This window comes from Hevea brasiliensis, chromosome 5, assembly GCF_030052815.1.
Source record: "Hevea brasiliensis isolate MT/VB/25A 57/8 chromosome 5, ASM3005281v1, whole genome shotgun sequence".
NCBI classification, from domain to species: Eukaryota; Viridiplantae; Streptophyta; class Magnoliopsida; order Malpighiales; family Euphorbiaceae; genus Hevea; species Hevea brasiliensis.
Genome location: NC_079497.1, coordinates 114,174,925 through 114,197,462, shown reverse-complemented (window position 1 = coordinate 114,197,462; position 22,538 = coordinate 114,174,925). Strand labels below are relative to the sequence as shown.

Genomic DNA, 22,538 nt, shown 5'->3' with positions numbered 1-22,538 from the left:
TATAATTTTAGCGGTAATCACGCAAATTTTCTGTAAAACTTTAAAAATGCTTAATTATTTTTAAATAAATTTTATGATATGCACTTGAGTTGAAAACATCTAAATTAAACTTTTATCACCACGTCAAACTCTAAAATGAAATTGTTTAGCCAAAATCCATTGTAGTATATTTAATAGATTATTGATAAGCGAAGTTTGATAAGTTATTAGATATATTACAGGATCATATCACGGAATGGTATGGTGTGACAACTTATGCGATTCCGTATATTTATGGGTTGGCAATATTTAGTTAATTATTAAAAAAAAAATTCAAAAGATACTCTTTAAGCAAAAGCATATGTTACCTCTATAAAAAATATGGTGAAAATTAAAAGTCTTTCACATGGAAACCCTATACAAATAAAAGTAGCAAGAAAATCTTATACAACTTAATTTTTCTAATAAAAATAAATCAAAGACACCATGTACCGTTACTCCAATAAAAAGATGGTGAATATCAAGAACATTTCTTCCTCTAGTAGAAGCTCTATCCAAGTAAAAGTTTCTAGCGTGATACTTACATAACTTACGGTTTTTAAACTTGATTTATTTAAATAATTTTAAATATTTATATTGTTCATTAACTAACACATTAACAAATTATAATACATAAAAACATAAAATATTTAATTAAATTAATATACTTTTAATAGAATTCCTACTTTACTTAACATAATTAATTAATTTAACATAGTTAATTAATTTAATTTTCAATACAATTAAAAAAATTATTAATAAAATTATATTTATTAATTAAATAGAATTTATATTTAATTAGCAAACCAATATAATCAATTAAATTAAATTTTTTTCTAAATAATAATTAATTTTTATTTTATTTTTTAACTAATTAAAATAAAAGACAATTTATAATTTGAGGCATTAATTTACAATTTTATAGTACAAGATAAACAATTATTAAAATTTTTAATTTCCTATACAATCATATGCTACCAATTATTAAAATTAATAATGAAACTCTTGTATTAAATTTAAATAATAAAAAATAAATATTAATTTAAAAAAAATTAACAAAATATGCAGATGAAAGTAAAAAAAATTCTTACCTATCTCATGCTTCCTTATTGGGCTGAACAAGCGCGGACTTGGAAGCCTATAGGCCTAATAGCTAACATTTAGGCCCAAATCTAGTCCAGAAAAGGGCATTGCAAAGTAGACGTGGCACAATTTTACTTGAAACGACATCTGAATATGCTTCCAAGAGAGTCCACGTGTAACACAATGATAGGTATTAGCTACGTGTATCGACGCAGCGTATCCTTCCACGGCTTCTTCAATCTGTCTCCGTGAAAATCCTCGTCCCTTTCCAATTCATACTCGGAAAATCCCAGATTTGTATATATGAAATTTTTCTTAGCTTGTTGATATCTCCACAGAGAGACAAGAAGAGGGAGAGGAAGAGAATGGATATGGTGAGATTGCATGGTGTGGCATGGAGAGGAATGGCTTATGCAGTATTTATACTTCATTTTGTGTTCGTTTGCCAGCTCTTGCTTCTCCAACCTCTCGTTTCTGCTTCAGGTACGTTGTCTTTGCTTGCAATTTGATCATTAGGGTCTTTAATTGATTTTCCGATTTACTGCTAGAGAAACACCTGAGAGCAATGCCTTAGAACATTGTACTCAATTTTTTTTTTTTTTTTTTGAATGGGATTGGAATTAGCTACATTTTTTTTTTTTAAATTTCAGATGGGAAAAGTGGGAATGTTGCGGAGTTGCTTGAAAAGGTGGAGCGAAGTGTAAAGGTGAAGCGTTATAGCGAGGCCCTTGATGATCTTAATGCAGCCATTGAAGCAGATCCAACACTTTCAGAAGCATATTTTCGTCGAGCTTCTATTCTTCGTCAACTGTGCAGGTGGGTGGCAATTGCTTAGTTATAATTTCAAAAGTTTAAGCTTTTGTTGTGCTAGTCGAAAAAGGATACAATTTTCGTTGGCTGTTGCTTTGCAAGATGCTAAATTGGTTGCGGTTGTTTATTTTGGCTTTAAATTTATGCTAATACAATAATCATATTTGTTGAATTGATGCTTTCTTAAAAAATTAAAGCACGGTCATTAATGTACATCGATCCTCCACTTTTCAGAAAATTACAAAGGCCTGAGGATTACCTTTCAGTTCCTCGTCCTTGCTCTCTAGTTTATGTCTGGGAAAAGTTATGATTCTGCCTTTTTCTTAATGTAGATATGAAGAATCGGAAAAGAGCTATAAAAAATATTTGGAGCTAAAACCAAGACATTCAACAGCAGAAAAGGAGCTTTCTCAATTACATCAGGCTCAGAGTGCTCTAGATACGGCTTTTACTCTATTTGATTCTGGCGATTATGCAAAATCTCTGGAATATATAGATAAAGTTGTACTCGTTTTTTCTCCAGCATGCACAAAGGTAAATATTTTGGAAAATAATAATAGAAGAACTGCACGCTCAAGAAGTTGTACAACTTTATAATGTTGTAATTTGTTGTTAACTATGTTTCGTGTAGGAGCATCTTCTTTTAGCAGCTTATTATCATTTCCCAGGAGCTTTTTTCCCCTACTCTAGCAGTTTAATGACACCACATGAATTATTTCTTGCAGGCTAAACTCCTAAAAGTTAGATTGCTGCTAGCAGTTAAAGACTACTCTGCTGCCATCTCTGAAACTGGATATATTCTCAAGGAAGATGAAAGTAATCTGGAGGCATTATTGCTCCGTGGCCGTGCCTACTACTATTTAGCGGATCATGATGTTGCTTCAAAGTGAGTGAAACTGATTTTTGATAAATTTTTAACATTTGCCAACTTTTCTTGGAATTATGATTTTACAAATATGGTTCTTTTCAGGCATTTCCAAAAAGGTCTTCGTCTCGATCCTGAACATGGTGAGCTGAAGAAAGCGTATTTTGCATTGAAAAATTTACTCAAGAAGACTAAAAGCGTAGGTCCACTAAACTTGTAATGTTTCTTCTCTCCCCATCGCTCCTAAAAGCACATATATATATATATATATATATATATATATATATATATATATATATAGAGAGAGAGAGAGAGAGAGAGAGAGAGAGAGAGAGAGAGAGAGAGAGAGAGTATAGTGGATTTGGGCATCTTCCTAGTTTTATGCAAGTGACATTCTTTAGGCCTGATGGGTCTATTTTCAAATCTCATGATCTGCTGTAATTTGTTCTTCAATGTTCTGTTTCTTTTTCAGGCAGAAGATAATGCAAATAAGGGCAAGCTGCGAGTTGCAGTAGAGGACTATAAAGCAGCTCTTGCATTGGACCCTGATCATCTTTCATATAATATTCATCTTCATCTAGGCTTGTGTAAGGTATTGGTCAAGCTTGGCAGGGGCAAAGAAGCATTGAATAGCTGCACTGAAGCACTTAACATTGATGGGGAGCTTCTTGAAGCTTTAGTTCAGGTCTGCTGTCATTCCTATTTACCACCTAATCTGTTGGAATTGTTTATGGAATTCTGTGTGCATTTTCTTTAACTTTTTTTTTTTCTTAAATAACTTTTATGCAGAGGGGTGAAGCTAAACTCTTAATCGAGGACTGGGAAGGAGCTGTTCAAGATCTCAAATCAGCAGCTGAGAAATCACCTCAGGTTAGTCCCAATACAGAGTTCATTTGAGGTTCATTAAAGTCTGATACCAGGATCATGTCGTGGGATGCTAATTTGGCACTTAAAAATCTGTAATTTGTTGCATCTAACACCTGTAATTTTAGTTGTGATAGCAACCTTTCCATAGCTAAAAAATATAGCATCACTTTTAAATTATAAACCAGTTTTGCAGAAACTAGTTTTTAAGTCAATATAATAGTGATTAAAATGTATATGGTGAGTGCATTGTTTTTCTTATCATTTTACGGTGAATTTGATGAATAAAAGGGCGTCCCTAGTGTACCAGGCTCCCCATATTGTGAGGGTCAAAAAATGAAAGATTTCATAATAGCTGTAAACATTAAATCCTTTGATTATGTATTGCGTTTTTATGTTGTATGTTATCTTAGAAGTGCTTGTGTTTCACTGCATTTTATTTGAATCTATTTTGAGCTTAAAAATCAGCACATGTAAAAACTTTGGAGTAGAAATTGATGACAATTTGTTATGATTTCTCGCTCAGGATTTAGTCACAAGCCTATTAATAATGAAATCTGATTCAAAAATTGAAACTTTTGCTTTACCTTGATTCTTTCCTTGACCTATTGTTGCTGAAAACATGAGCCCGTTAAAAGGGAGCTATAACTTTAGACTTGTTGGAGAAGAGAGTCTAGGTTTCAATTTAGTTGAAAATAATTTTGTTTGATTTTATTAATTCAAGTGACCCCTTTTATAAGAGAGGTTTACACAAGATTTATTGGAATTTTACTATAATTAGAAGTTAAAATAATAGCAATCCCTGTATAAGAGGGATTACAATTCTGAAAAGGAAATAACTCAATTAAAGCAAGAATTAATATCTAATAGTAATAGGAAGTAAATCTCGAAAATTCAACCTGCTTTGCCGAGGGGTCCCACAATGCGTCCATAACACAATTTTTCCGAAGATCAAGCAGAGATCAAAATAACTAAATTAGCAAATATTACTCCCAAATTATTAAACATTGGATATCCAGTGGGTGAGGACTGAGGAGAGTACTTAAATAACTGTGGGAGGTCATATTATTTCTCTTATATTCGCTTTTGAAGGCCTGCTAGCAATAAAATCAATAAAATGGTTATTACCGGAAACTAAGTCACATTGTGCCTCAAACTTCAAAATGGATTATGCCCTTCTAGTGAGTTTTTGTTTCTTCTTGTAAAATCATTGAGAATGGGAAACTTCCTCCTAATGTTTGAATGTAAACTAAACTGTAAATTCTACTGGTGCAAGTTGCATTATTTTTATGAAGGACTGTATAAAATCAAAGAAAAATGTATCAGTGGTATATAAATTATTGTCTCTTGAAGGTACTTTGGTTTTTTTTTCCCTTTACCTACATTTTTGTGAACATTTGCAGGATATGAATATAAGGGAAACATTAATGCGGGCAGAGAAAGCTTTAAAGATGAGCAAACGGCGAGACTGGTACAAGATTTTGCAAGTATCAAAGACTGCCTCTGCATCTGAGATCAAGCGTGCCTATAAAAAATTTGCTTTGCAATGGCACCCAGATAAGAATGTTGATAATAGAGAAGAAGCAGAGGCCAGGTTCCGAGATATTGCTGCTGCATATGAGGTGTGGTTTTATGATGTTTTTCCTCTTCTTTATTGTTCTTTTTCATTTACTATGAGGTATTTCATTTGGCCAGTAATCATCAAAACATCCTGTTAAATTTTGTTTTGCTAAGGATCCAAAGTAATTTACTTGGAAAAAATCAACTTAGTTGATGTGTTCCCATGTTTGATGCTTGTATTATACTCCACAGGTTCTTAGTGATGAAGATAAGCGTGCAAGGTATGATAGAGGAGAAGACTTAGAAGAAATGGGAATGGGTGGTGGAGGTGGTGGTTTCAACCCTTTTGGTGGTGGAGGTCAACAATTCACATTTCAGTTTGAAGGAGGCTTTCCAGGGGGTTTTGGTGGATTTGATGGAGGTTTTCCTGGCGGTTTTCAATTCCATTTTTGATATCAGTGAAACATGGGGTCTTTTTTCTCATGATACCATCCTAACACCAATTTGATTAACACTAACACGATTATCTCAGGCCTTAAAAGAGGCTTGTTATTAGATTACTGATGTATCCGAAAACAAAGTTTTGATCCCATAGCGTTCAAAATTCTGGAATTTGTATTTCATTGATTATGGAAATTGATGAGCTAATTCATTTATATCATGAAACCTGTGCCATCTTTGTATCATCATCTTATTGACTCTGCTCTGAATCACAATCTGCCAATGGCTTTGATTTGCCATGTTTGAATTTTTCGTCCTCTCAGTTATTCCACAACATTATTGTTACTGTATGTTTGTTTTTCTAACTTGAAAATATTACATTCTATACATACAAGCAAATTCTATAGAAGTTTCTTTAGAAATTCTATCATTAGCAGAGATTGCCCTTGACTTGTGTTGCCATTTAGTATTTGATTATGAAAATAGTTGTGTGAAACTTTTATCGGATTGACCCTTGAATTTGAGGAAGAGCAGAAAGCTAAATTTTTCAACAGCATTTAAAGATGGCCAAATTAATAAATGACCCAAATGGCAAAAACTATTTCACAGCAACAAAGTTTCTTGGCTCAGAAATTTGGAGTTGGCAAATATTATCTGCTTGGATTCCGTATAAGAAAATGCTGAAATCATATGCAACAATGGACCTGTTATTACCACTAAGAGCCATAGATGCTTCAGTTTTAGTAGTTTGGGTGGGGCAGTGCAAGGGCATAGTTGCCCTGCCATTGCCAGCTTCAAGATGGTTTTAGCTATCAGATTTAAAGCCAGTGCCAGTTTTTGTCGATACAAATTTAGCTTTATTTATTTATATATTTATTTATTTATTTTACTGAATGCTTTGAATGGTATGCTCTAGCCAATGTTTCAAGGCAAGCTGCTATTAGATTTTTATTTCTAAACTTAAAATTCCTGGTGGATCTGATTGATATGGGATCACTTGTTAATTGTAAGATTTTATTTGCATCTTTTTAGAGTACATAATTGGGTGAATCTTAGAAAAAAAGAAACTATAGAATGTATTTATGGGGCAATAACAATAAAATCACCAAGTAAATTCACAAAATCAAGTGTGAGAGAAAGACAATCATGGTACATTTTATATAGAAAGACAGGGAGAAGGAGAGTACTTGAAAAGAATGATTCAACTCAGTCCATTTTATGACAGGGTAGCGCGTCATTGTTTGAAAACAAAACTCATAACATCAAAAAAATTGCTGCAATAAGCGCAATACCAAAGGATACCCTTGTGGTTGTTGCATCAGAAGCATCAGCAGGGGTATCATCAGAAGTTGTTGCGGGTGTTTTTGCAGGAATGACCTTGTCAAGCTTTGAAGGTGCAGGAGCTGGCGCTGTAGGTGCGGCGAAAAGGTCTAATGGAAGGAGGACCTGATCCACTTGATAAACAGCTAACTGCCCATCTGTATATATAGTGTTAGCCACAGTTGCAGTATTAACACCTGTTGTTACATTCACTTGATTTCCTGATGTTGTCACATTTAATGGGAACTCACCATTAGCGCTATTACCTGCCTGCGTACGCAAAGGATTACTCACAGTTTGAAACTGTGACATGGAAATAAAACTAGGAAGGATGTGAAATTGCACCAATTGGACTTTTTCCTGGTCTGAAAGAGAGTTTAGTGTGCCTGCTTTGAGATTAGCGAAGGCATTATCAGGTGGTGCAAATATTGTAAGGCCTTGATTTGAATTGTTGAGTTGTGTGTTGATTTGGTCAGCTTCCTGAGTACTTTTCATTATCTTAATAAAGGTTGTGAACTGACCAGCCTTTTCAAGGACTGCTGTGATGTTGGTTGGACCTGATGGGGCTGGGGAAGGAGTTTGAGCAGAAGAAGTTGAGAAATAGAGGAAGAAGAACATCAAGAAAAGAAGGATTGGGGAGAAAAGTAGCTTTCTCATTGTTGTAGGTATTGAATGTGGTCTAACTTTTCTGTTTTGCTAGACAAGTAGTGATGAGGAAGAGTGAGGTGTGGGGAGAGGGAAAGGAGGGGGCATATATAATGGAGTGGGGGAAGAAGAGATGGTTAGTGGCTGTTATAGTTAGGTGAAAGGGTCCAAATATTAAGGTGACTGGAGAACCTCCATTCAAGTCTTTATTGTTAAGGTAGATAACTCTAGAGATATTTGCTTTGCAAGGCAGGAAGTACAATGAAGTATGTGATTTCAAGTATGAGTGGGGAGCCACTGCTCCAGTGAAGAAATGATGCATAGATGTTGTTGCTTATACGTAGGGACAACTTTTAAGAAGAAGCCTTCAGATTCAAGTTTCCAGTAGTCAATGCAACCATTAGTTAAGGTTGTTAATGATTATGACAGCAATTTTTTGGAAGAACTTCCCACAATTCATAAATTTTTCTATATAAAGTTGATAGAAAATTATCAAACAAACCCATAATGAACTGTTTAATTGCTTTTGATATTATAAAATTTGCAAGTGTTTGATATTATAAAATTTGCGAGTGAACTCTATCTCCCAACACATATGGTTATTCATGAAAAAATTATCTACTTGCATAAGAAGGGCAAGTGTCAAATGGCATGGCATGTTGGTCAGGAGTAAATGATTCACAAAATTAATCATGACAGATTAATCAACAAACTTGGCTTCTCTAGCCAATACAATAGCATAATTCAATTTTATGCAATTGGATTGGCTAGATAAGACATTTCATTTCAGTTACAGTGCTGCCTGCTTTTAAAGCTGTTCATCAAATGGTAGTTTGGGTAAAGGAGTCAAGCCACCATTTTTTATTTGGTAAGATCTTTGTTTTGTCAGAAAATGAACACAAAACTGTTATTTGGGCCTACGTGCACAAGAGCTAATTTCAGCTGGACCATAGATGACTTGACTTGGGTTGGGCAAATTGGCAATTACATCCCCAATTCCAGCCCTTTAGTCCTCACCCTCCCCTTAGGCCTTACCCAATTCTTGTGGGTCCGGAGTCTAGATTAAAATTAGCCTGCTCATAATAAGGCCAGAAGGTCCATCACCTCCATTGATTTAATTTTAAGAAATCTGGGCTCACTTTTTTTATAGATAATTTGGAAGACGGAAATTCAAATTTGAGCCTATTAAATTAGTGGTAATGTTCACAATCCCTTTTTGGGCACATAAAGAATATATTGTTATTATCCTGTTGATGTGTATCTACTATATACTCTCCCTTCGAGAAAATCATGATTTGCGTAAGATACACCTTGATGTAAAGTGCAATTTTCCTTCCTCCAAAAAAGGTGAATATTATATGGCGATCACTTAATTTTATGAATATTTTTATAAAAATTATTAAATTTTAATTTTATTTATAAAAATTATTAAATTTTAATTTATTTTTATAAAAATTATTGTAATTAAAAATTAAAAATTTTTGAATTAAATTATTGATTTGTTAATTATTTTATAAGTAAATTATATTATTCTATTAATTTCTTCAAAAAAAATAAAATGAATAAAATACATCTCGTTATCTGTGTCGCTATCAAATCCTTCCTTTTTATTCGTTTCTATCTTAGCAGTAATTAATAATTAAATAATTTTATTTATAAAATAATTAATAAATTAATTTAAAAATATTTAAATTTTAATCATAATAATTTTTATAAAAAAATTTAAAATTTAATAATTTTTATAAAAACTCATAAAATTAAATTGTTGGCTGTGATAATTACCCTCCAAAATCAGGAACAGAAAACCAAAAGCCATTTCGCTTCAAAGGGGAAGATGGAGCCCATAATCTCCTTCGCTGTCTTCACATGTCAGCACATGAAAATCCTCCACCATCTCCACCGTCTATTTCATTGACTTTTATACTTCAAAGTCAAACTAGGACATATCGGATGTTTTCATAAACCGCAAATCAGACGATCTAAACCCTCTTTTGATCTCCATTGAAGACCCAGAAAACAGCACAAAGCATAGCAAAACAGCACAGCAAAAACACACCTTTCTCTTCCTAAAAGATAAGACCACCACAAAATAGAAAATTAAACCAAAACAGACTGCAAATTAAAATACGAAACCCTAGTGTCATGATCAGATGCTCTCGGGTATATAATAATAGGCGGAGCCATGATCAGTACCACCAACGGCATGATTTCGACGTCATCGGCATCGGGGAACACGCAGTCACCGGGCCTAAAAACCTATTTCAAAACGCCGGAGGGGCGTTATAAGCTCCACTACGAGAAGACACACCCTTCTGGTCTGCTTCATTTTGCCCATGGCAAAACCGTTACTCAGGTACTTAATTTCTACAGTTGTTTAAATCACTGCCCGTTTTGTCAATTCGATTACGTGGAGCTATTCTTGGATATTTTTTCACTTTTATAGCGATTTGGTCGGTACCCATTTGTTAAAGCTATGTATCTTTTATGGGCGCTTGTGGTTTTAATTTCTTTATGCAGCGTTTTTATATTGTACTTACATATTTATGGGCGTTAATTTTAGGATAGGATTTTTTTTTATAGATGGTTTACCATTGTTAATTAATTCATTTCTAGGGTTTGTGTTCCCATTTTTTGGAAATCAATAGTTGGATTTGCGGAGTATCATCTCCCAGAGTTTTCCGTCATTTTATTGAATAAATATTATGCTTATGTGCCCAAATTTGTTTTTCTGGTGTTTCTCATGCTACTCATTTACACAACAGCTTAATGATATCTGATTTTATTAAATTTGAACTAATTTTATTACCAGGTAACTCTCGCTAATCTCAAGGACAGGCCAGCCCCATCAACCCCTACAGCCCCATCGTCAAGCTTCAGTGCTAGCAGTGGGGTACGATCCGCTGCAGCCAGGTTGTTGGGGGCTAGTAACGGAAGCCGTGCACTAAGTTTTGTTGGAGGGAATGGTGGGAGTAAAAGTGTTAGTGGCAGTAGTAGGATTGGGTCATTGGGTTCTTCAAGTTCAAGTAATTCACTGATCAATCCTAATTTTGATGGAAAAGGGACTTACTTGGTCTTCAATGTGGGGGACGTGATCTTTATAAGTGATTTAAACTCTCAAGATAAGGTAATTTGGTATTTATGCTTTCCATTTTTATGTGTGATGAAAGTATTGGTTTGCTAATTGAGAGGTTTCTTGCTCAATGTAGGATCCCATAAAATCAATACATTTTAGTAATTCAAACCCCGTTTGCCATGCCTTTGATCAAGATGCTAAGGATGGACATGATTTGCTTATTGGGTTGAGTTCTGGTGATGGTAAAATCTTTAACTCAAAACTGAATTGCAGTTCTTTTTCTTCGCAGAAAGTGTAAATGTCTAAATTTAATGGTTATATGTTTACTATGTAGTCTACTCAGTGTCACTGAGACAGCAATTACAGGATGTTGGAAAGAAGCTTGTTGGGGCCCATCATTATAACAAAGATGGTTCTGTGAATAACAGGCAAGAGTTACTCTCGTTTAAAGCCTATCATTTTTTTTTTCCTTCTCTACTATGCCTTATGCTGTTTTTTCTGAGATCTCTCTTCCTGAAGTGAAGATGTAGTGATTGAATATCACTTGCGTGTATGCATGCAACTTCATTGAGCTGCAAAATTAGCTTGGTCATGAACTCATGATGCTACATGGAAATTTGCCAAGAAAAAAAAAAAGAAATTCTCGACAATTTTAGATGATTTAACTGTAAGGGACAGCATTGTGGCACTCTTTACAAAATTAACTCTTGCATGTTGTATGTTTCAAGACTATGAAAGAGTGAAGGTAGTTTACAGGCAATGGAAGTGTAGTTGTAATGTCCACTGGTTAAAAGTCCTGATACACCCTATTTACTATTAATTTCACAGCAGCTTATGGTATTAATATGGTACTTTGCTTTTGTTTTTCTTCACAAAGTACAAATGTAATTATTTTAGGATCATAGAATGGGATGAGACATTCATTTAGGAATTATTTAGACTGGGATCCTAAAAATATGGAAAGACTTGATTGCTAGAGAGAAGAAAGTTTTCATATGAATAGTGCCTTGACTGCTGTATTGCCGATGGCTACGGGTTTTAAAAAAATAGACCACTTTAATCACAACATGACATTTATTCAATATTTATTTTATTTGTTTGATTTCTATATGATAATGAATAAGATTAGGAATGACTACATCCGTCAGAAAGTACATGTAGCTCACTTTGGGGATAAAATGAGAGAGATCAATTTAGATGGTTTGGTCATGTTTAACATAGATTATTGAATGCCCCAATACAGAAATGTGATAAGTTAGTGGTGGAAGGAGTGAGAAGGATAAGAGGGAGACCTAAAATGACATGGAGGGAACTAGTATCAAAAGATATACAATTTTTTAATATTGATGCGGAATTGGTCTCAAACAGAGTTAGATGACAAAAAAGAATTAAGGTTTAGTTGTTATTGTTGTTCGAATTCTATATGAGAACTATTGCTAGAAGACCTTCTAGAGATCAGTCTTGTTAATACCTGCTCTTTTCAACAGCCGTTGTATGAGTATTGCATGGGTGCCTGGAGGTGATGGTGCTTTTGTTGTTGCTCATGCTGATGGGAATGTGTACGTTTATGAGAAGGCAAGCCTCAAACAGTAAAAAGAAATACTTTTGGAAAAATCTTACTTAATTATCACATTTCAAGTTTCTGTATCCAGTGATCTGGAGGTTTACTTAAATTTCATTTTCTAGAGCAAGGATGGTGCTGCTGATTCTTCATTCCCCATTATCAAAGATCTATCCCAATTTTCTGTTGCACATGCGCGTTATAGTAAGGTACAACACTTGATGTCTAGTTTTAAGTAGAAATACCTTGTTTATATTCTTATTTTGATCAATGCTTCCTCATATTAATTTAAATTGGCACTTAGCAACCTATACTGAGAATTTTTTTCAAAACTCAAAGCAATTTTTTTCTGTATTGAGAATTGAAAACAGAATATCCTTGTTCCAAGATCCCTTATCTTTGCCTTCGATCATGGGATTAGACATTGCTTCTGTGATCTTTTTGATAATTTAAAATGGCATCAGCATACCACTTTTTGTAATATCGTTTGCTTGCATGATAATTCACTCCATGTGACATGTATTCACTATTTATTGTATAGCTCCTTCTAGATGTGTACTGCCTGCAAAATATTGTTTAATTTATCTCAGGCTTGAAAGCATTGTTCTTCTATTGCCAATTTAAATTTGATTTAAGAAGTATAGAGACACCCACTTTTCAAAGAAGCAGTTTTGTAAACTTCAGTAAGGGTCATTTTCTTGTCTAGATTTTAATTTTACAAAATATATATACCTCTGCATAAGATGGTGCGGGTATATCTCAATTTGTGTGTGTGTGTGTGTGTGTGTGTGTGTGTGTGTGTGTAATTAATTTATGGGTACCATTGTTCCGTTTTTCTGGGTGTAAACAAACTGGATTGAGGGATGCAATTAGTTGTGTGAAATATATTCTAGGGCTGGTAAGTAACTTGAGATGTAAGTTTTTCAGTTGAAGTTGTGAATTGTTAAATTCTGGCTTGTGCCAAAGTAGTTGCTACATATTTCAAAGTATTCAACATAACACTGTAAACTTTCATGTAACCAACTGCAGTAATTTTCGCAGCAGTTAAACTTTGATGGTTGATAGACTTGAAAAGTTGGGATTGGGAGTCTATTAACCTCACTTAGTTTTTCCCAATTGTCATTTTAAGTAATTAATATATAATGCATAGTGGTAGACTCATGTGTAATCATGTATGGGTAGTGTTGTAGTTGAATTATTACATTTATGACCTATTTGTGGGTGAGCGCTTTTCTTTTTCTCTTTTTCTTTAATATGCATAGCAACATTTGCAGGATTACTGCTTCTCTGAGTTATTCCTGTGTGTATTCTTTCCTTTCTGCATTATATGAATAGTGCCTTTGAAAGTATAGCTATTGTCTTTTTGGCATATGGATCTCATGCATGTTTGGTGCTGGCACAGTAGAGATAGGGAATAAACCTAGTTTTTTTTTTTTTTTTTTTTTTTTGTGCTTTCTGTTGGACATGCATGCAGTGATATTATGATGTTCCTGCAACAGGTTAGCTGATTTTGATGCTTAATGATGGGTTGCAAGAGCATTAAAGGATCATATGCATCTGGATTGGAAAATTACTCCTGTTTTAATTCCGCTTATCATTTCCTGACTTCTGTATACTATATGCAGAGTAACCCTATTGCCAGATGGCATATTTGCCAAGGTTCAATTAATAGCATCACTTTCTCAACAGATGGGGCCTACTTAGCAACTGTTGGAAGAGACGGTATAATATCATTCTTCTATTGTTTGCGTCCAATTTTCTGCATCTTGCTTTGCCCATTTGTGCTAGTAAACCTGATTGAGTTTAGCCATTTACTGAATGCAGGTTATTTACGAGTTTTTGACTATTCCAGGGAACAACTTGTATGTGGTGGGAAAAGTTATTACGGTGCTCTACTATGTTGTGCTTGGAGGTATCTGACTCTTACTGATATTCAAACCCCATCCTGTTTCTGCTTGTTCGACTTTTTTTCTTTTTTTAATTATGTGATTGACAAAGTTGTTTATCAGCATGGATGGCAAATACATTTTGACTGGAGGTGAAGATGATTTAGTTCAAGTTTGGAGTATGGAAGATCGGAAGGTAGTCGCGTGGGGTGAGGGGCACAACTCATGGGTAAGATTCTCATTGAATAACAGTGGTTTTTGTTGATTCATTACGTATGATCATGACCATCTTATTGAGTTCCTTTATGACGTTGGCAGGTGAGTGGAGTGGCTTTTGATTCGTATTGGTCATCCCCAACTTCAGATGGTGCAGGAGAGACTGTAATGTATCGGTTTGGATCTGTTGGTCAGGTATTTAGAAGGATTATTGGTTTGTCTTAAAAAATAAACATTCATGGAGATTTCTTCCTTTCAAGTAGTTATTTATTAACGTCAACATTCAACTTCCTAATATATTTATTTTTTCTAGTCACATATGTTTGATCCTTGCATGCTGTCAATGTGGCAGTTCAGGTAGGTAATTATCAACAATGGTTTGATTTGTGTGCACTGCATAGGTAGCTGATTGCAATTTAATTTCTAAGCCAGATATGGTAAGCATAGATTGTGAGGAACTTTTGTGGAACTAATATGAAAAAAACTAAACGGTAGGTTGGATTGATAAGCACAAAAGTAACTTTTTGATGGTTGATGGTTGATGGTTGACTCAAAGTAGAGGTTAGCAATATGTTGAACCTTGCATGATGCTTATGAGCTCCAATGGAAAGCCAGACCAATAATACGGAGTTTTAATTCTGGGAAGTATTAGAATTAGGGAGTGTGTGAGGATGTGGTTTAAGCAACTGTTTGAGTAGATTGAAAGTTATCACTCCGTGTTGTTTGCCAAAGCAGAAAATGTCAATGTGAAGTTTTTGTAGGTGAGGGCAGATGAAAAGATTGATTCAGAGCAAGATAAGAAGTGATGAAATTTCATACGTTTTATTTAGAAGAATATAAGGTTTACCCAAAAGGAGAGATTGGAAAGTTATAGATAATTGTTTACCCTAGATGTATTTTGCCTTCTGATTTATTTTTTGAACACTTGAGAAAGAGGCTGTGATATTTGGGCAAAGTGAAGAAGATTGCCTAAAGCAGTGAAGTTGAACTTGTGATCTGTAGTCTTTTATATATGTATAATTTTTTTTCCCAATGTTCGTACCTGTATGCTTTGAGCTTCCCATAATTAATCTTGATGCAACTTACCTATTTCTGAACAGGACACGCAGTTGCTGTTGTGGGACTTAGAAATGGATGAGATTGTTGTGCCATTACGTCGGTGCCCTCCTGGTGGGTCTCCCACTTTCAGTACAGGAAGTCAGTCTTCACACTGGGACAGTGCTGTTCCAGTTGGTACCCTGCAACCTGCTCCAAGCATGCGAGATGTACCAAAGCTTTCCCCACTAGTTGCTCATCGTGTTCACACTGAACCACTTTCTGGTTTGATATTTACTCATGAATCTGTTCTTACCGTTTGTCGGGAGGGCCACATAAAAATCTGGATGAGGCCTGGGGCTGCAGAAAGCCAGTCGGGCAATTCTGAGACCATTTTAAGTAGCAGTTTGAAGGACAAGCCTTCATTATCAAGCAAGGTTGGCAGTTCTAGTTATAAGCAATGACCAAATTGTCATCAGATGCTAGGCAAAACCAGTCTCTTTTCTTTGTGGATTTGTTTTAATTTGCTAGTATGGCCATTCTGTTTTCAGCCAGTTGGTCTTGTCACAATTGACACTGAGGAAAAAGTAATCTGATTTCAGTGAAGATCAATCAAATGGTTCCATTGTATATTTAGGGATAAAAATGCTATTGATGGCATTAAGAGCTGGGAGGGAGAGGACCTTCTTTGTAAGTGCAAAAATGGCTGTTGCAAGGGTACGTCTATATTTTTTATTACTGACAGGAATAATTGGAAGTTACTCCTTTGAGATTTGTGTTTCTTAGGGGTGAGTTTTCAATTAGTTCTCTTGATAATGTAATGCCACAATTGCCATATAAATTTTGTTGGACATTATCAACTGCCCTGCTGTAGCACTATCAGCTTCATTTAATGACTAGAAGGGACTTTTATGTCTGTTGGCTTTGGGTAAGATTATTTGTTGGTAGTGTTAATTTGACTCGGTTAATCTGGGGTTTTGATAGAAAACCATTTGAGAGGAAGGTGCAAGTATGTGAAGAGATGCAGGCTTAAAGTGCCATGTTAGTAGTTCATAGTACACTCTAGGCTGGTAGGATATTTGATTGCTTTGGTGTATTCTGACCATCAAGCTACACAAGAACTGTATCATGTTAATTCCTCCCCGTCTATTCAGCAACTACTGATTGTTTTCTGAACTTATATGAAGACTAGCAGGACTATTGACACCAATAGCTTTTTTTAGTGCTTGTGAAAATGACTAGATTGCTCTTTTTCCACTTCTATATCGTTTGGATGGTGTGTGTGTGTGTGTGTTTTTTTTTTATTCCCTCTCCTAAATAGGCCCACAAAAGGAGGATAACAAAAACATGATTGCTTATGTATTGAGTGGATGATTGCATTGCAATGATCCAAGTATTTGGTGGCCTTGCGAATATCCAGAACAAAATAGTTCGCCCTGGGTGCACTTTTTGCATTACAGCATCTAGTGCAAGCCAAACTGCTAAATGTTTTTCCTTTGCCATTATTATTAGCATTTGAGAAGCTTAATTTTGTGGTAATGTGAGTATGAGTGATGAATTACGCCAAGTAAAAAATGCTGCTGGCTCTGGGATTAAATGGTTCATTGAAACTGAGGGTTATTTTCCATTTTGTAGTTATTGCCGTTTGTATTTGTGGGATCCATGGAAAACCTTAGGAGGCCAATAGAGTAGTAGCCAAGACTGAAACCTGGACCCAGAATCAACATCCAAGACTTCGGCCTAAACCACAATTCATATATGCCAGAAAGAAAATAATGATAGTCCAGTTAGAACTTCCAGAGATCTGATCATTCTACAGTTGTTCTGCTAGGTTAAATTTAGGAAAGAAAAAAAAAAGGGTTTAGCCTGTTCATTTATGAAAAAATGTCAAGAAAGCAACTTCACCATATACATGTTTACCAATTAAAAAAAAAAAAAATCAAATATTCTTTAAAAATCATATTCTCCATCTTCTATTATTTTGCATCCAAAATATCTCAGATCTTATAGAAGAATGAATGTGTTCTTCAAAACGCAAGATGCATGTCTATAATTTGGACAAATACATTTTCCAAATTTTACTAGTTTTCTATTTATCTTTAGGAGACGATTCAGTTTCAGCAGATACTAGACAGACATGCTTTCTGCACTTATTTCCATGAAAAATCAATTGAAAATTGAAGAAAATAGATTAAATCTTTCGAATTTAAATCACTTCCAACTACTCATTTCATAAAAACAAAAATAAAATAAAAACGACAAAGAAGAAGAAAGGAAGATTGCATGTCTTATACGTATATACATTTCATGCACCTATAACACAGCTGAAACCCTTCATTTGTTTGCCATTGGCTATGGCAGCAATGCATCATAATGCACACCAAATTAGCCGGCGCGTGTAGTTTCTGAATCTCCTATGTCAATGTCTTGGGGGTTAGGATTTGTCACAGTTTGATGAGCAGCTGTAGGAGGCTGATGTGGCTGTGTCTCACCCTGAGAACCATGCTGTTGATTTGCTTGAGCACGCCTTGTTCTCCATCTGCAAATCTCACCTATCACAGAGCTTCCACACATTGTAATGCCGAACCCAGTGAACGTGGCTAGGAGAACTGATAGAACACCTTGCATATGAAGCTGAACGTGCCACAAAAAACATATGACGCCATTAGTGTAAATATTATAAATCTTTACCAAGTAGGTTTTTGTCTAATGATTCAGAAGCCAAAGACCAATTGTTGTTTAACTACACTTGAAACATCGAGTCCGTCAGGGTTTAATTGAAGAAAAAATTATTTCCCTATTAGAACCATCCTACTGTGAAGTTGAATTAAACATTTCTGAAATATCACTGTAAATGACTTACCGATGAGTAGTAAAGATGAGCAGATAGGACCACCAATGCAAATTGAGTTGTGGCGTAAACCCAGACATACCTTCTCCTTACTGAGCACAAATTGCAAAGAAATACACAATGAGATCATCAAAGCCACTGAAAAAGAACATTTATCTACACACAGATGCAAGCTTAGCCCTACCCATTGTTGTAGATGTCATGGATGCAAGAAGACCCATTATACAGGAAAAAGGAAGAGAAATGGCAATTGCACCAGACCCAAGTTTCCCTACCTGTCGACATGAAAAATTAGGAACTATGGTATGCAAGAAGAGCTGGGTTTACAAGTTTCCCTACTTACCAAAAGCTGCTCAAGAAAACAGAAGTAACCAAGCATGCTGACAATGACAAGAATTGGAACATCCTGCCACACCCTGAAAAGTTTGCATTAGGTTAAACCATCTCCCTAGATGACCTTACGGAATCCAAGCATATCCACGGCCTAATTAATGTTTTAATTAAATTATGAAAGATTTTTAATATTCTTGATTGGCAAAGAGATGCAGACAACCAACAAAAAGATCAATTCAAGTTTTTGACCCATTCTCAATCACCAATGGACTTAATAAGTCAATCATTGCTTAACTACCATAAACAGAAAGTTTTCAATCATGAGACTTACAAGCAGGACTTTATCATACATCTAGTTAACTGCTTCAGTAAAGCAAATGTTGTTTATATTTAGTAGAAAGCTTGTGGAAAGAAATGGAGAAAAGCCAAGGGCATCAAGTTCCAATGCATGGCAGATGAAGAATAATTTACTTGCCTGTATTGAGCAACCTCAATAGGCCGAGCTCCATTTCCTCGAGGATTTTGCACTCGTAAAAGAGTAACTGGTAGGTTCTTTACATCTTGCTTGCACACATCACATGTTTTGTTACCTTTTATACTAAACCATTTCACAGCACATTCTTTGTGGGCTAGCGCGAGTTCACCTTTGCAGCTGCATTCCATCTTGAGAGTGTCAGCACCTTCCCCCAGTTCAATCAAGCAGATTCTACAAACAGCTTCTTCTTCTGGAATATTTTCACCACTATCATCATTTTCATCTGAACCACAAGGCTAAGATAAGGCAAAGGTTGGTTATCGCAAGTTACGTGAAAACAGTAAGAACAGTAGGTGACAGCTCAAAATGCAAGCTATTAGTAATATCTAAAACATTATTATTGTTATTATTATATTTCCAGTTGTACAGAGTAATTATTAACGAGCTAAAGTAGTTCCACAAATTAAATTTCCTCGGACGATGCTAAATTTGTTCTGACTTTGTAGTTTACTCCCAAAAACATCCAGCTAAAATATCTATGTATCTCAAGTGTATCAAGTTTTATTGGGTTACATAATACAAGAGGCTGTTATTCACAACAAAATCCAACTTGGCCTTCTCTATGTCTATAGCCTTTTCATTTTCTGAAAGGGTAGTGCATCTGAGAATAAAGTTGAGGCAATTATGGGAATAAATTTACCATTATCATCCCTAGGAGACATATTTGATGCTGTTGTGACAGTCACCTCAGCAGCTCGTGGAGTTGTTGGAATCACACGAAATATGCCACCTGAAGAATCCATCTGCCTTATGCTTTCCTCTTTGTTAATTTCTGGGACAGAATGTGAACGATGAATTGGTTTTTGGGCAAATCCTTTCTGTAAGGTGGGAACATGGGACATCTTTGAGAATCTAGTGGAAAATTGAATAACAAATTGCAAGTATGTAAAATGCAACTTTAAAAAATAAACAGAAACAAATAAATAAAAACCAAACAAGTGGCAAACATAAATGTGTCTATGGTTTAAATAGTGATTAAATAATGTTGTATTACTTACTCAGATATAAGGATGCAGCATCATTAGATGAAAGATCAAGGGAATGCATCAGATGAAAAGGATGCTTAACAATAACAAAGTGTTGAATCATTGGAAATGCCATAATTAGATATTTATTTACATAAGTTCAAGTCATGATCAAACCATATTTGATAAGGGAAAATAGGGATCCAGGTGTTTAGTTCTCTGCCAATGAAGAATGTGTATTGTATGGTGTAAAGCCGGACTGTTAGGATTTAGAAGCCAAGTCAAACTAGCTACTGGGAAAATTAAATGGAAGGTGGAATTGATCATATTTTCATACACCTTTCTGATCCTTTGAGGTTGCTAAAAAGCAGCAGATATGTTGCATTTAAAATAGAAAAGACCAGAGAACCCTTCAATGAGTGGTGCATTCCCATGATCCCATCCCTGTGGGGTATGATGATTTTAAATGGACAAAATCATGCAACTTCCTGGTAGTTCTGGAACACAGTTTAAGTTAGCAAGTGGAGTTGCCAATGTGGCAAGACTTAAACATTAATTAATCAGTAAAAACAATATGAAGCATTGTGATCAGAAAGTGAATTTTAATGTTTTGGCTCAAGTGCAATATTGTGATTGTTGTAAATAATCAAATAGAATATGGCATTCACACAATAAGTGAAGCGATGTAGTCAAATATTTTCACTGTAATGATGCTTATCACTGGACTACTAATATGACAACTCTGTTCTTAAACAGATCATGATGTTCTAACATTTAAGCAAGGTTAATACTCACAGCAGAACTTGATGGATTGTATGCATGCCCTCCATGCGTAGACTCTGGATTAGAGTGAGAAATAGGGGTAACAGGTAAGGATGATGTTCTCTTCGTCCTGGGAGTAAAAAACCTTGTGAAAGACAGTGTCCTAGAAAGGAAAGGCTTCTTCTCTATTGCTGCAGAAGAACCTCCTAGTGCTAATATAGCAGCATTCTCAATATCCGATGTAGTGCTCCGATATTTGAAACTTAACTTTGGAAGGAGACTTCTTATGGTTGATTTACTTTTTGATGTAAAGGGGTCTGGGGAATCATTCATTTTGATAAAGCTGGGGCTGGGGATGGGAGAAAAATTTACCCTTTTGGGAGTAAGACTCGGTGTTGCAGGCATTTGAATTGACACAAAATCTTCTCTTATATCCTCCAGAGTTCTTGATGGTATCTCTAACACAAGGTCTTGCGGGCTCTGTAGAGAACCCTCTGTCATTTCCTCAGTTATTTCTGGTGAACCCGCAACCTAAGAAGGAAGAACAAAGAAAATTTGCCACACACCGTTATACAACTTAACATATGTTGTGTTTCTTCAACAAAGCAGGTGCCTACCAATCATTTATACAGCAAGATTACAGATTAATGACAAAATGCCTGCTACATCAATCAACAAAAGACAATAGAATTACAGAAAAATATATGTTTGATCAATCAAAAAGTGCTCCTAAAGAGACAACCATGATAGTCGGAGAAAGGGTGGAGCAAATGGATTTGAAACATGGTCAATTGACTTTTGTTAAGGTACACCATTGGAAAATATATAGAAAACCATTGTAATGATTATAACAAGGATGTCCTGGTGAACCAAACTGGAACCAATATAATACACCCAAATTTAATCAAGAAAACTACTTTAGTTCCCTAAATTGTTCTTCATGGAAAGAGCATGAATTAATTCTCCGAAACATGTGTTCTAAAAATCAAACGTGCCTCGAAAAATTTTTCAAAACCCACGAGTAGATGCAAGGGATAATGCAAAATCACGATTTCTAAAAATAGCCACAGAGAGAGAAATTCCAGGCAATATACAGCTAAAAAGTGAATACCAGGCTGAGACTTTGCACAAGCAGAGCAAAAAAAAAGAATAAACAAGAAAAAACAGACGGTGAATACCTAGCGAAAGAAAAGAAAGGAAGGAAGGAACAAGAAAGCAATACCCTTTGAAATGGAGGATCAACTGGGTGGCTGGAATCTGCTTCCATGGAGTCGTTGGTCATGGCTTCTTCCTCATTTCCCATATCTTGAAAAATGAATTCTTGAAAGACCAAGAATTTGCAGAGGCAAACAGGTGATAAGTACTGTTGTTGAAGTGTGATCGAATATAGCAGAAAATGAATTATCGAAATAACCCTGTAAAAGCTGAAAAGAGGAAAACCAAGGAGGAAACTGAGAAAGCAATATGCTTGGACAGTAGAGAGGGAGATTGGCAAATTACCAAGTAGAATTGGAATTATACTCTTTTCCTAAAAAAAATTAAATAAATAAAAATAATAAAATTAGGCCAACCACTCGAGTAGAAAACATATATGCGGAGACAGAGAGAAAGAGCAATGTAGGGTATTTTAGGTGAGGGTTTATCTAGATAAGCAGATAGGCAAATCGTTAAGACTTTGATTTTTTTTTTTTTTTCTTAGGTAGAACGCACGCACA

At 35.1% G+C, this 22,538-nt stretch overlaps 4 protein-coding genes across 5 annotated transcripts; 2 read left to right on the top strand and 2 right to left on the bottom strand.

Moving 5' to 3' along the window:
* The first annotated feature begins 1,332 nt into the window (after nt 1-1,332).
* Nucleotides 1,333-5,948, top strand: LOC110654669 (dnaJ protein P58IPK homolog). The gene is made up of 9 exons (XM_021810734.2): nt 1,333-1,584; nt 1,752-1,917; nt 2,244-2,445; nt 2,637-2,797; nt 2,882-2,975; nt 3,249-3,461; nt 3,566-3,646; nt 5,044-5,262; nt 5,453-5,948. Exons 1-9 carry the CDS (start codon nt 1,467-1,469, stop codon nt 5,651-5,653), a joined length of 1,455 nt encoding a protein of 484 aa, XP_021666426.1. The 5' UTR covers nt 1,333-1,466; the 3' UTR covers nt 5,654-5,948.
* Nucleotides 5,949-6,693: 745 nt separating this feature from the next.
* Nucleotides 6,694-7,708, bottom strand: LOC110654670 (fasciclin-like arabinogalactan protein 11). The gene has a single exon (XM_021810735.2). It carries the CDS (start codon nt 7,616-7,618, stop codon nt 6,896-6,898), a length of 723 nt encoding a protein of 240 aa, XP_021666427.2. The 5' UTR covers nt 7,619-7,708; the 3' UTR covers nt 6,694-6,895.
* Nucleotides 7,709-9,602: 1,894 nt separating this feature from the next.
* LOC110654671 (uncharacterized) lies at nt 9,603-16,293 on the top strand. Its single transcript, XM_021810736.2, has 11 exons — nt 9,603-9,959; nt 10,416-10,730; nt 10,813-10,921; nt 11,014-11,107; nt 12,167-12,254; nt 12,366-12,449; nt 13,866-13,962; nt 14,065-14,152; nt 14,250-14,355; nt 14,445-14,537; nt 15,443-16,293. The coding sequence occupies exons 1-11, from the start codon at nt 9,789-9,791 to the stop codon at nt 15,839-15,841; spliced, it is 1,644 nt and encodes a 547-aa protein (XP_021666428.2). The 5' UTR covers nt 9,603-9,788; the 3' UTR covers nt 15,842-16,293.
* Nucleotides 16,294-17,543: 1,250 nt separating this feature from the next.
* LOC110654672 (uncharacterized) lies at nt 17,544-22,538 on the bottom strand. Of its 2 annotated transcripts, XM_021810737.2 has the most exons (9): nt 22,395-22,533; nt 22,046-22,247; nt 20,857-21,354; nt 19,737-19,914; nt 19,037-19,319; nt 18,572-18,644; nt 18,413-18,503; nt 18,241-18,320; nt 17,544-18,011 (listed from the first exon to the last, which is right to left on the bottom strand). In XM_021810737.2, the coding sequence occupies exons 2-9, from the start codon at nt 22,124-22,126 to the stop codon at nt 17,763-17,765; spliced, it is 1,533 nt and encodes a 510-aa protein (XP_021666429.2). In that variant the 5' UTR covers nt 22,127-22,247; nt 22,395-22,533; the 3' UTR covers nt 17,544-17,762. The 2 variants fall into 2 exon arrangements, with proteins under 2 accessions (XP_021666429.2, XP_021666430.2); XM_021810738.2 differs by having other exon boundaries at nt 19,037-19,286; nt 22,046-22,538.

Bases quoted from the DNA above. Each gene is read 5' to 3' on its own strand.
- LOC110654669 (XM_021810734.2), top strand. From the start codon at position 1,467: ATGGATATGGTGAGATTGCATGGTGTGGCATGGAGAGGAATGGCTTAT. The intron at 2,446-2,636 runs GTAAATATTTTG...TATTTCTTGCAG, and splicing joins TTTCTCCAGCATGCACAAAG to GCTAAACTCCTAAAAGTTAG. The intron at 3,462-3,565 runs GTCTGCTGTCAT...ACTTTTATGCAG, and splicing joins TTCTTGAAGCTTTAGTTCAG to AGGGGTGAAGCTAAACTCTT.
- LOC110654670 (XM_021810735.2), bottom strand. From the start codon at position 7,618: ATGAGAAAGCTACTTTTCTCCCCAATCCTTCTTTTCTTGATGTTCTTC.
- LOC110654671 (XM_021810736.2), top strand. From the start codon at position 9,789: ATGATCAGTACCACCAACGGCATGATTTCGACGTCATCGGCATCGGGG. The intron at 11,108-12,166 runs GCAAGAGTTACT...TCTTTTCAACAG, and splicing joins GATGGTTCTGTGAATAACAG to CCGTTGTATGAGTATTGCAT. The intron at 13,963-14,064 runs GTATAATATCAT...TACTGAATGCAG, and splicing joins AGCAACTGTTGGAAGAGACG to GTTATTTACGAGTTTTTGAC.
- LOC110654672 (XM_021810737.2), bottom strand. From the start codon at position 22,126: ATGGGAAATGAGGAAGAAGCCATGACCAACGACTCCATGGAAGCAGAT. The intron at 19,320-19,736 runs GTAAATTTATTC...CTTGTGGTTCAG, and splicing joins GTCTCCTAGGGATGATAATG to ATGAAAATGATGATAGTGGT. The intron at 18,012-18,240 runs GTAAGTCATTTA...TGGCACGTTCAG, and splicing joins CTCATCTTTACTACTCATCG to CTTCATATGCAAGGTGTTCT.